Source organism: Crocodylus porosus, unplaced genomic scaffold, assembly GCF_001723895.1.
Source record: "Crocodylus porosus isolate Cpor-Errol unplaced genomic scaffold, CroPor_comp1, whole genome shotgun sequence".
NCBI classification, from domain to species: Eukaryota; Metazoa; Chordata; order Crocodylia; family Crocodylidae; genus Crocodylus; species Crocodylus porosus.
In genome coordinates, this window is record NW_017728950.1 from 20,851,636 (window position 1) to 20,864,761 (window position 13,126).

General features: G+C 42.5%; 1 protein-coding gene across 1 annotated transcript in view; it reads right to left on the minus strand.

Annotated features, from left to right (window-relative positions):
- NCBP1 (nuclear cap binding protein subunit 1) overlaps positions 1 to 13,126 on the minus strand; it is a 54,054-nt gene that overhangs the window by 26,554 nt on the left and 14,374 nt on the right. Inside the window, exons 5-11 of the mRNA XM_019555226.1 lie at positions 12,745 to 12,852; positions 10,999 to 11,120; positions 9,970 to 10,039; positions 7,275 to 7,490; positions 5,499 to 5,596; positions 4,438 to 4,501; positions 1,161 to 1,271 (exon numbers count right to left, since the gene is read on the minus strand). Coding sequence (XP_019410771.1) covers positions 1,161 to 1,271; positions 4,438 to 4,501; positions 5,499 to 5,596; positions 7,275 to 7,490; positions 9,970 to 10,039; positions 10,999 to 11,120; positions 12,745 to 12,852 — 789 coding nt within the window. The remainder of the gene's footprint in view (positions 1 to 1,160; positions 1,272 to 4,437; positions 4,502 to 5,498; positions 5,597 to 7,274; positions 7,491 to 9,969; positions 10,040 to 10,998; positions 11,121 to 12,744; positions 12,853 to 13,126) is intronic.

Sequence of the window (13,126 nt, forward strand, 5' to 3'; positions counted from 1 at the left end):
CTTCTGCCTGGACTGAGGCCAGGATAGGGCCATGCTGCTGCTGACTGCCACAGAGGAGCAGAGCTGCAGCTGAAGACAAGAGGGAAGGGGTGGGAGAAGGCTGGCTATAGGGGTTGGGAGGAGGTAGGCCATAGCTGGGAACAAGCAGAGGCAAAGGGGCAGGCAGCAAGGGGGCAGGGGTCTCGTCCCTCCCCCCCCCGCTTTCCCTGCTACAGCAGTGGAGGGGATGGATTTGAGATGACCTTCCATTAATTAAATTCCACTCTTGGAAAATAACAACACACTTACAATTTTCTATATATAGAAACTAATTACTGGGGTGGGGGCAGTTTGTCTTAAATTGAAAGTCATCTTGGATTCATAAAAATACTGTAATTATATATACTTCTAAGCTGATAAGAAAACTGCACGTCAGTAGGATCAAAATCTTGATATAACAAACTCCTATGCTGCAACAACCTTTTTTAAATACAGTGTCCTGCAGTTTAAGAACTTGTTATCACCTTATCTCTTGCAGGGAAATATTTCTATTTAAGAACGTAGAGAGAAGTCTTATAATTCACATTATTTGTATAACTATGTAATTAATTATTTATATGTATATACCTATGTATATATTTATAGGATAAGAAACTGATCAACGGTTTTTTAAAAAAGACTCTGTCCCATTTCAAACATTTTCAAATCAAATGTCTAGTGGTCCAGCTGCACATGAAGCATGTTTAGTATTCTGATGCTGGACTTAGGTATTAAAGCCATATTGCATACATAGCAGCTGACATATTGCTATACTTGACCAGAGGAAATAAACATGCTGAGTTTGCTGCTAGTCTGTTTCATGCCTTATGCTTCTGTTCCATAAACAGAGTACAGTTCTCTCTTTTCTGGCACTTGGGAATTATTTTTAAACTTTCCATAGCACTGGCTTTCCTCCATGATGTTGATGCTAGGGGAAGGCTACTCAAACTAAAATGGCTATTTGGCTGCATTATTCTTTGGCACATGCAGTATTAACAGGCAATACATTTGTTTTACACAACTGGCAACAGGGTGGAAGAAATGATCATTGCTGTATCTATGCCATTTAGATTTCTGCAGGATGGAATGTTTTGAGGGGTTTTTTTCTCTTCTGTAAAAAATAAACAACAAGGAAAGGATACAACTTGCGGTAAGGAGCCAGGCTGAAGTTTGCATAGTTCAATAAGAAGTGTTGTGTACATAACTTCAATGTGCGGTGGAGTTGGAAGCTGAAACAACTCTGAAAATATTACCTGGTCAAAGTGAGTGGGGAAAAGCAATTATTAAAGCTTATTCAATACAGAGACATGCACATTTTTCTTCATGTCTATGCACATGAGGACACTAGGGCTGCTGACACACGTGGGAGAAACAAGCAAACGAACAACCCCTCACCCTTTACTGGAAGTAGCAGCGCGTTAGTTTAACTTGGCTCTGCAGCACCTGTATAGCTTGGGTGCTTCAGCAGGGCTTTTTAGGGGCATTTATACACTTCCTCCAGGAGGTGGTGATTTAAGAAACATCAAGTTTCAACTTCAAAAGTCTAACTCAATCCTTCCAAAGCTATTTTTGATCCTGAGACCAAGCATGGCAGCCTAAAGACTAAAATGTAAAGGTGCACTGATATATCGGTCCTACAGCAGATCAGCACCAATATAAGGAAAATTGAAAGCATTGGCAATTGGCTTTTTTTCCCTGATGTGGCCAATAAACGCCCTGTGCATGCGCACAGCCACAGGGTAAGACACAGGCGGTCAGGAGTGCACCCTGGCAGCATAGAGAGCAGACGAGTCCAGCTGGTAAGTCTGTTGTGGGGGAAGGGTCATGGGGGGGGGGCGCAGATCAAGGCCCCCATGGTGAGGGAAGGAGTGGGGCTGGGGCATGTGCTGCACAGCCAGGGTAGAGTGCAGGACAGAGCTGCAAGCAGCTTGTCCAAGGGGCATGGGGGAGGGGTACAGCTCCTACTGTTGCATGCACCCCAGAAGGGCATGGGGGGCATGTGTCCCCAGATCTGCAGGTGGGGTGAGGGCAGGCTACTGCTGCAGGTCGGAGCCAGGGCAGCACCAGGCTCTTCCTGGCAGGGACCTAGGCCGGGTTGCGTTTGAGGCAGGCAGCAGCATCCCGCCCCGTTCCCCTCCCAGCGCTGCCACCACCTGCCCTAAGCACAGTCCAACCCAGCCCCTGCCAGGAAGAGCCTGGCACAGCCCCAGACCTAGCCTGCCCTTGCCCCGCACACAGATCCGGGGCACATGCCCCATGCCCTCCTGGGGTGCATCCACCTGTGAGAGCTGCCCCCCAGATGAGCCTCTCACAGCTCCATCCCATGGCCCATTCCAGCTGTGCAGCGCCTGCCCCAGCCCCACGCCCTCTCTCACTGCAGGGGCCTCAATCTGTCCCCCCTTCCCCCACAACAGACTTACCAGCCAGTTGCCACTCTCCATGCTGCCCATCTGCATATCAGAATTGGATCGGTATCCGCCGATATGGCTGATTAAAAATGAGCCATCGGTATTGGCCCAAAAAATCTCTATTGGTGCACTCTTACTAAAATGCAACGCTTGTTATTTTTAATTAAACAAAGGAAGTTTTAGAATGGAAGTTGGGCTTGACATATGGATGAATTCCAAACTATTGCACATGCTAAGTTGTAGCATCATGGCAGAAGCCAAAAAGCAAGTTAATCTGCTTTTGTGTTGGGAAAATTATATAAACAAAATGGTTAGTATGAAAGACTGGCAATTTTTATGCTAGTGTCCTTTTAGTTTTTTCCACTAGACTATATTCACTTCACCCCACACGGAAATATTTATTAGAAACAGGTTAACATTCTAAATGGGGGCAGAACTTTTATCACAATCAACACTGTGATCTTAAGCTCCTGGCAGAGGTCAGTTTTAAAGTGCAGTGGGATTTTATCTTGGATCCCCAAAACTGAGCATCCTGCCATGGCAGACATTGAAGATTCGGCATAGCAGGATGTGCCATTTTGGGGATTTGCAATAAAATTTCTCAGATCCCACTGCATGTCAGAGGGCGCTTGAACCCAACACCAGAGGTGGCTCCAAGATGCACCCATACCTTTTAAATGTCCCAGCATGCAGGGAGACACTCAGTGATTTTGGGCCCCCCCTGCACTGGCATATTCAATGGGTACACAGCAGGCTCAAGTGCCAGCATGCTCAAAAAGTGCATGTGAAGCATGCATGCCTTTTAACGCTTCAGGCACATGGGGAGCTGTTCCCTGATCTTATGCTCCCCAAGGACTGGCACCTTCAAAGGGTGCACGTGCAGCTGGGATTCTCACACACCCTTGTAAACTAGCATATATACCACATTTAAATTAAAACATGATACAATCCAGCCACAAAGATGCTCCACATTTAACAAGTAAAATCTTTGTGACTGTTTTGCTATTTTACAGGGTGATAAATTCCTTGCACATGCAGCAGTTACAATTTATTGTGGTGTCAGAGTTAACTGCGTGATAAACCCAACATCTCCCAGAGGCCCATCCTACTTTGTGAAATCCCACATTGATGAGCTTCCTAAAATCCCAAACAGCTTGTCTGGCTTTGCCAACACCTTGCACTCCTAATTTTGTTTCTTGATTTAGTCCACCACTTGCACAAAGATTGTGTCCTTCCTGTATTTCATTCTAAATTTCTTCGTTCCTATTTGCTTTTTCCACAAAGGCCTTGCAAACAAGTTAGCAGAATGACTTGTAGTCTGTACATCCCTCCAAGTCAACCCTAAGGGTTGCACAGGGCAGGAGGTAGAGGCAACACAGCTGAACACATCCTTCAGGGTGACTGGTCCAGCTGTAGGGAAACAGTGGCATTCCCTCCCCAGTCCTTATACTCCCCACCAGTTTCCCCATCTGTGTAGGGCCAGAAGGCAGGGCAGCAAGAGCTATCCTGCTGCTGGGACGGACCCTCATTGTGGGGAAATACCCCCCTGTTTAAGCACAGTCTGGACCTTGGTCTGTGCAGAGGGAGGGAGGCAGGTGCCCTCAGGCTGGAACCTTCCCAGAATGATGGTTTCAGCTGCGGAAGTGCCTCACCCTCTCAACTCCTCCCCTGACCAAACCTGGGCTAGCTGACCTGGGTCTGTTCAGTGGCAGGGGCATTGGTACCAAAAGGGCTCCCCAACAGTTTGCCCCACAGAGGGAAAGATAGGGAGAGAGGGGTTCTGTGTGATACTAGTAGTACTTGCCATCTGGATGAAGCATTAGTGCTGGAGAAGAGAGATCACTTCCAACAGGAAGATCTAACGTTCTTGCAGAAGAGCCAATTCTCTTCTATAAGAAACCCCTTTAATGGCTGTATGCTCTCTTTGTGCTAGGAGAAAGGCTTTTTGCTGAAGTTAATCACCTTACTCAAAACAAAGGAAACTGAGAGATGGCATATGTAATGCACATACCTCAACTATGTGGTAGTTCAAAGGGATCTTGTTATTTCCTGGATAGCTCAGTAACTGTGCAGCACTACGAAGAAAACAGATGCATTTGAGTTAGAATACAATACATCAGAAGAAACAGTTTAGGTATCAAGAAAACAGAACAGTTTGTTCCTTGTATTAATCCATCTAAAGGAAAGGTGCCAGACTGACAGACCTGAAGACACCTATTTAGCCACAGAACAGGTACCAAAAAAAGCAGCAATACAGGCACATTCATAGTCACCTGACCCCTGAAAAAACATTTCACTTCCAAGCCTATGCTACCATTGAACTCTAACACTGCTAAGAGATGTAACTTTGTGGGAGCTTTTGTGGTGGTTTATATGATGCTGACATGTGGGCTGAAACCAAACTCAACATATGCATTCCAATAAAAACTTGGATGTAGTTTATCATCAGAAGCCTTGGCTAGATTTGAATCAGAAACCATGATGAAGGAATCTTTATCCAATCAGCAGGTGGCTACTGAGCCACTTCTCCACATTCCTCTTAGTTAATCGTGGATATTTGAAAATGAGAAAGCTGATGGGAAAGATACAGGCAGTCTTCTAACCACCTTCATACTATCGCTAGTTGACATTCCAGAACCCAGCACTTGCCTCAAAGCAAAATTACTGACATTTGTTCAATTGTAGGCTTAAGCCATTCGTATCACTTATACCACCACAAACTCCCCAAGAAAGCTGAAGATGAAGACAGAAGTCCCGCCATCAATTTCAACACAAAAATACAGATTTCTCCTTCTGCGGAATCAGAAAACCACACAAGTCATTGTACCTCTGCCATTAACACAAAATTTGGCCCATTTTCTACCATGCATTGAACCTACCACCTCTTATTTGGAAACAACATACCTTACTAAATATGTTAAGAATATGCCAGATGTCACCTCAAGCTTTTGTACAACCAATTTCAGAATTATGAAATATCACCACTACCAGTGGAAGTCATGATGGCAAAAGCAGGAAGCCAGACCTCATAAGAGGAGTCTTGTAGTATCATAACACTGATACACTACTTACCAAGTCTTTCTCTCTTTCCAGTGGGATTTGACTATGCAATGAAGATTCTCTTCTATTACGAATCTTTCAACAGAATGACTGCCAGGCATAACAGGGCCCTATTAAAAATCAATTAAGACATATGAAAAGTCACTATTTCCATTCAGAAGAATGAACACTAGGCTCCCGTGACCAATAGTATTTTGTTCAATTAAATATTTTCAAGCCATATAAAAATAAAATAATGGAACCTAAATGCATTGCATTTCTAGCCATACCAATGGTTCCATTAGAGATTATTCAAAAGGGTTTAAACATTCTGGTTATTTGTTGTAAAAACTTTCTAAGTTCCAAGCAGAAGTACGCAGTCCATAAATGATTTTTAAACCTGCATACAGAATAAAGCTTTCAGATACAGTGTCATCCCTATAAAGGATTCCAAAAAACCCTAACCCTCCCATCACAAAACACAACCCATAAATATGACTCATCTTTAATTTTCGTTCCAGCTTTTCTAACTGACATAGGAGCCTACAAGAGCTATTAAACGGATCTATAATTTAAGATGCTGGTCATACCAGCTGCCTACTTTTTAAATGAAAATATTATTCTATTAATGTCAGTAACTCCTGGAAGTTTCAAAGAAACTATTTGATGCTTCTGTACTATTTTCCTGTAGAATTTTCCCCTACTGCTCCAACATTTAATCCCAATTACTTTTGAAAATTATATAAAATAGCCACAAGTCCGAAGCATTAATGCAAATGCAAGAGGTGGTATCTAAGGAGTTACCTTGCCTTAACTGGTTTAGGGAGGCATGAGCTTTCATAGGCAACAATGTCATCAGATGTTATTTCACAGTCAAATACAAGGGTCACACTACAGTATAACCTCATAAAGCAGGTATGCTTGGGACCAAGCACCTGCCAGGAATTTGAAGAGCCTGGTGCTGCTGCTGGCCTCAGCCTGCAACAGCAGCCTGCTCTTCTCCCACGTGCAGATCCAGGGGCATGTGGCCCCTGGGAAGAGCCTGGCACAGCCTCCCAGCCTGCAGCCCTTCCAGAATGCACGGTAGCAGCAAGAGCCATGCTCCGTCCCATGCTGCACCCACTGACAGTTCCCTCTGCTTTGCTCCCTGCTGCAGCCCCAGTAGCAGGCGACACCACCTGCCTGCAGTGCTGGATTTTTGAGAATTTTGGATTTTAAATGCCGGATTTATGAGGTTATACTGTAATACGTCTTCTGTTATTCCATAATAGGTCTTCTGTTATAGCATCCCTTTCACATACTGCAAGGAATTAATCTGACCTACACCACTCCTATCAGTCTAATGAAACTTCACTGAAAGCATCAGTAGTCCACAATTAGGACAAGTACACCCTGGAAAAGATGCTTGTCACAGCCAGTACAGTGTTTCTAGTTCTGGGTAAGGTAGCCAAAGGTACAAGATAATTAACTGATGTCATCCCTTATGTTTTATCATGCGCCTCCCCACATGTCAAAAGATCAACTTCAGCAATTGCTTTTTTTTTTTTTTTTTAAAAGAAAAGCTGAAAGTGATCTCTCAAAAATGTTATAATAATGTTCTCATATGTGGCATTAAAACGCACAGTATTACTACTGCTCTTCTAACTGCTAAACATTTCCTGAAAGGGGGAAATGCAATTTCTCATCCAATCCTGGCTTGTATTCTACCGGCCTTGAGACCTTTGTACACACAAATTCAGTATCAAAGGAGCAAAACCAGCATTATAAAATTACTTGCGTTTTCTCAAGGACCTCCTAAAATTCACTCACCTCAGGATCATCTGTATAGTCAAACATTCTAAAGATAACTCTTGGCACTGGATAAACTGAGTCTTCAGTGTGAGGTGGAGGAGTAAAAGGAGGCAGGTTGTGCTGTAACGCTTCACAGAGGATGCTGTCGAAGGCAAGGTAGGGCCTCAGAATGTGTCTTTCCTGCCAGCGATCTTTTTTCAACTTCTGAATCTGAGCCCAAAGACAGTCTAAGTACTTAAGGGGAAGGGGAAAAAAAAAAAACAGGAGCTGATAAACCCAAATCCTGTAACTTACTTCTTAGATTCTTTGGTAACTCTCCCAGAAATCTTCAAGTATCAAACAGGGATTTTCCTATTCCAACACACATTCAGAAAAACAAAGCAGGTGACTCAACAAGGAAAGACATGTAGTTAAGCTATGTCACCCCTATAGAAGAGAAACACTAATATGCAGAGACCTCAATAATTCTATAGGGAAAAAGCAGCACACAGTTCAACATACCGAAAAACAATTTCACCTTTATAATTACACATCTTAGATCAGTACAAGATTTAAGCTCCATTTCTAGTAACTTGGAATTAAGTAGATGATCATACACTGATTTACTTTCTGTTGACCAAAAGGAATCCAAGTCGCTGCAGACAGGCACTCCTTTAGTGAACACTAGTCTAGAATGTGTACTCAAGTGCGAGAAGTTACATCTGCTCAGTATTGTGGCTAATGATTTTATTGTACATTATGAGATGAATTCGTATTCCAAATTAACGAGAGAAATGCCCACTTAACGACTGCTGTATATTTTAAAGTTTTCTATTACTGCAAGCAAGAAAGACCTCTCTTACTTGAGTAATGCAGGAGTTGCTATGAGTTTTCCTTGACTATTATTATCATGAATATACAACTGCATGGTAGGCCTTTCTGCATCTTATTTCAGTTTTTGCTAAAAGGACAAAAACCAATCCATGCTGAAAATGAATGTAAATTATGAGCTTTAAAAAGAAAAGCATGCAGATTTTTAAAGATGAATGTACTGTCTGGTCCCCCAACAGATTGTAGAAGATCACACAAATTGCCCTGAAGCTCACAACAGGCGAATACTGGAAAGGATCATGGCTCAGGAGAATGAAGCAAAGGTTTGGTTTCTCCCATGCTTTTGGGCTTTGCAGAATGCCACATGGGCCTGAGAAGGAATTTTTCCCCCCAGCTGTTGCAATGAGCAACAGGAACAGGGTTTTTGATCATTTGTTTTTGCTCTCCTCAGAAGCACTGGGTATTGGTTGCATTGGGATTCCTGACTAGGACATACCAATGTTTGTTCTGGGATTAAAACCCAGAGGTTCCCAGTTAGAGGGTCTTGTTCCTCTAACTCAAGATCAGACCAATCACCACATTTGGGATCAGAAAGATATTTTACTCTGTGGTCACACTGGTATGGGCTGTGGGACCTTTGTCTTCCTCTGTAGCAGGGACCATGACCCTCTTCCTTGGATCTAAAGTGCATTTTAACAACTTTTGCAGAGGCACGACACTAGCTGCTTTCATCCCCTGCTCTACCTGTGGTAGGTTAGGATGCCCTTGGTATTTCTGGGGCAATATGGCTTTTAGTTGTGCGCAAGGGTTGATTGTGTAATTTTAGGAGTAGGTTAGACAAGCACTTGTATGGGTCCTTTAGATAGCAATGATCCTGCCTCGCACAGGGGTCTGGACTAGATGACTTCCTAAAGAACCTTACAGTTCTACTTTTCTATGATTTTATGATTGCTTGTATGATTTCCTGCTCCAACCATCATGGTCACTCAGCTAAAACCTGATGTCGAAATACAATAAACCAAATTACCAGCATAAAAGACACTGGGAATTCTCAATACTCAGATTTGAAGAATGAGATCAGTAGAATCTTTTTCAGACCAGTTTAAGAACTTGTGCATTGCAAAAGACAAAGCCACTGCAAATGGAACATAGTAGGTTCCATGAATGGTGTGTACGCCCGGCGGCTGGGGGGGCACGGCTGTGCTGGTGGTGGTCGAAGCGAGGCGGCGGCGGTGGCAGGAGCCCAGCAGCAGTAAGTGTGGAGCTCCCGCAGATGCTGCTGGCACTGTCTGCAGGAGATTGGGGGTGCAGCAAGTGCTGACAGGGGTCAACAACCACCCACACACACCCCTGGCAGCAACCAGCAGCAACTGTGGACTGCCTGCAGACACCACCAGCCCCCTCTTCATAGGAGATGCACCGCCACACTTAGGGGGTGCACATCCACCTGCGTGCACCCCCTACATGTCGCCTCTGGCAGGTTTTTTTTTCCTGCAGGGATTGGCTTATTTTTAACATAATGGAATATATTCAAAGTGGTGACTAAATGAGGAGTCACATCAGACTTGACCATATAACGTTTCAAGTAGACAGACTTAGATCTTTTCTCGCAAAGTTACATTTTGCAACTACTGCACAATTAGCAGCATTTTCTCAGGCAGTCTGTCAGGAAACATCAAAATGTTTCTCATTAGAGCAATCTAGCTTTGCAGTGGTTTGAACCCAAGAACTTCAGAGAAAATCATTACCTAGAGCCTACAGGAGATAAAAGCACACAGAAAGAGAAGAATGTACTTCAACTATGTTAACTTTTTTTCATAGATTTTCTCTTTAATATTAGATTGCAAAACAAAAGGTGGGGATTTCCCTACTTTTGTTATACATCAAATAAAAATCCATTTACCTCTTCTTGTGGATGCGGTTTATCAGCAGTCCAAACTTGCAACATGGGTACATGAATTTTCTGACGCCGTCTGTTTATACAGAAAATCTACCATTTAAAAACTCTTCTAAAAAAACCAAGATTCTTCCCACCACTGAGCTCTCTATTCAGTTTGCTCTGTAGCAGCCTAAATATTTACTAACCCGTCAGGTTTTTTAAAATCACCACTACAATCCTGTCTTCACTGCAGTGTTACCCATGCTCAGGTGAGAGCAGACACACTGTGAAAGATACTATCAAACAGTAGTAGCAGCACAGAGCTTTGCCAGCTCCAGCTTGATCAACCAGATCAGAGTCACTGGCAGCATGACATTCTACCAAAGGTAAGAGATTTGTATGGGACTGTGGTTGTGGCAACATGCGAGTTCTATCTTAAGCCAACACTGCAGCAAAGGCAAGCAATGTACCTAACGAGCTGCAGGCAAAAATATTCAAACAAACTGAGCAGACTGTAGCTTGTTTGTAACAGTCAAACACCCCAAGCCACTTTTAGACAACCAGAAATACTAAATGACACTACTTGCATGCGAATTAATTTTAAGGATCCACAAATCAATTGATATGGTGAACAGATTGGAAATGATTAGGTCTTACGATTTTAAGGTGGAGAGATGAAACTATTGTTCTGATTAGACCAATTTACCTGTGGGTTGTACTGAATGGATGCAACTTTTATTTAGTCAGTCTCCACCTTAATTGGTATATGTGGAACTAAACTGCTGTAACTTTAAACCTCAATGGAACAGGTTTAATGTTACAGTGGTATAGCTCAATTTATAGCAGCAGAGCAACAGAAAGATGAAACATGTATTGATGCAGCTGACGCATACTTCCAAGTGGCAAACTCCTCCCCTCCTTTTTTTAAAACTGTGTACTGTTACACTTGTCCACAGGCTTAGAATACTTTTGAATGAATAGCAGACAAAGCTATTTATTCCACCCATGACCTGGTAACAGGGAAAGAGGGGATTACTCTTTGTTACAACTTACTTCAAATAGCTTTCTGTTTGTGATAAGAGACGGTCCATCTCTGCATCCTTCTTCTCATACAATTCTTTCCCTACCCAGGGCAGAGATGACAGAAATGCATACACATACCAATCACTCCGCACCTACAAGAAACAAAGATCAAAAGCACCTCAATGTACAATTTTTATACCTTAAACAATGAAACTCAGGAAGCTTCCACTGTGTAATGTAGAAATCACCTGGGATTAGAGAAAATATTCATCACTTTGTTCTCATATCTCTAAGTATAGCTCCACTCCTAGATATATCAAGAATCTGTACATCTGAAAGTGCGTTCGCCTGTTCTAGTGGGTGGATCTTTAGATATGCCCTTAATCTTTCTCTTTTGATATGCTTCTAATAGTATATATTTTACAAGGAACATGGCTGGCCACCCATCAGTTATTTAAAAACACTGTACGCAGGAAGCATCATTTAACTTTGATTTTGTTACATGCATTTCCTTGATTATCTATGCCTTTGTCTTACCTCTTACTAAAATTTTAGATTAGAAACAACAGAATAAAAATGACTGCTGTTTCATTATTTAGCTTCAACCACTACAGGAAGAAATTGTGAAGACTGTGGTTAAGACAAAAATAAAACATAGTTCCTAACATTTTCATTGGTCTTGGCTTTCTTTTATGAAGAGTACCTAAATCATCAAATTTTGATCCAAATGAATGCTGACAGTCTGTTTTCAAAAGATAGCCTATGTTTTAAAGCAGAGATATCAAAAATGTGGCCTACAAAGCTGTGTAATCTAACCCGCGGGGCTCCTGGCAGGGCAAGAGAGAAAGTAGAGGGTAGGGAGCAGCAGGGAAAGTACGAGGTAGGGACAGTCACCAAATTCCAGGGTTCAGAGTGCCACTGGGGACACGTTTTAGCAGTGGTAGGCAAGCAATAGCTGTCTTAATCCCTGAGGCTTCCTGAGGCCATTCAACCCACCACTGGTCTCACAGTCTGGATCCAACCCAAGACAAACTTCATGGGCCAAACAAGGCTGACATCCCTACTTTGAAGGAATACTGGTTAAAAATGATGTCTTAAGACATCTTCTTGAGAGTATGCAAAGTCACATCTGCCAATTTTTCACAAAGCATGTTTGCATTTTAGTCCTGTGAAGCTTAATGCAGCCAAAAGGCTGGACTGAATTACAACCTAGGGTATTAACAGAATTATTTGCAAGCTTTCAGTTGCACCTGATAAATGTTTAGCACAGTACAGCTGCACAGGTGCCATCGAGACCTTAACCTGTCTTGAATATTTTTACCAATGAACATACAAAAGTGGAAGAACCTAACCACAAACTCTTACCCAGTGGTGTGTTTGCTGAGCTGACAGTTCAAAAAAGCTTTTGGCTTGAGAGGTTGGGTTGTATTCAGTTTGAGAATTACCAAGAAAAAAAAAACATAGAGCTAAGTACCACTTTTTAGAGTCTTGCTTTTCTGTTAGATCTGTATTGAGTCATTTTAAAGCTCAAATCTGGCAGAGACTCATTAAGGAATACATACATGCCAAAAAATGGAATTTAAAGAAAATCTCTGAGCTGTCTAACTGAAGATTATATACATGTAAGATAACTTCTGACTGTTACAAGACTCTTCTAGCCATATGCAGGAACAGCCTGGAAACAGCCAAAAGTACTCTCTCAATTTAGCACAGGCATATTGGTCAGTACAATCTGGCTGAGAAAAAAATCCACATGTGAAAGGTCTTTTTGCTTACCTGGGGTACATCTTCCTCTTGAGTCACACTCACAAAGTTCTCAAACATAGCTACCATTGAAGGTGCAGCTATTACATGACAATTCACAAGATCAGAAAGAAAACGAACCTGTTGGAACAAAATCAAATTCTGACTATTCACTTCTAAAACATTAATTTTTTTGCAACTCCTAATTAGGCAACAAGGAGAAAACAAGCACTATTTCAACTACTAGTGCAAACTACCAACAGACCAAAAAAAGTGGTAACACATCTAGTAGCATAGGGAAGGCAATTAGTAGGCAGGCAGCTCCAGGTCAAATCAGGCACACCCATTATTAAGGGACTATTTCCATGAGAGCACTAGTCAGGGAAGTTGGAGGGGGCAGGGCTGCAGGAGGTAG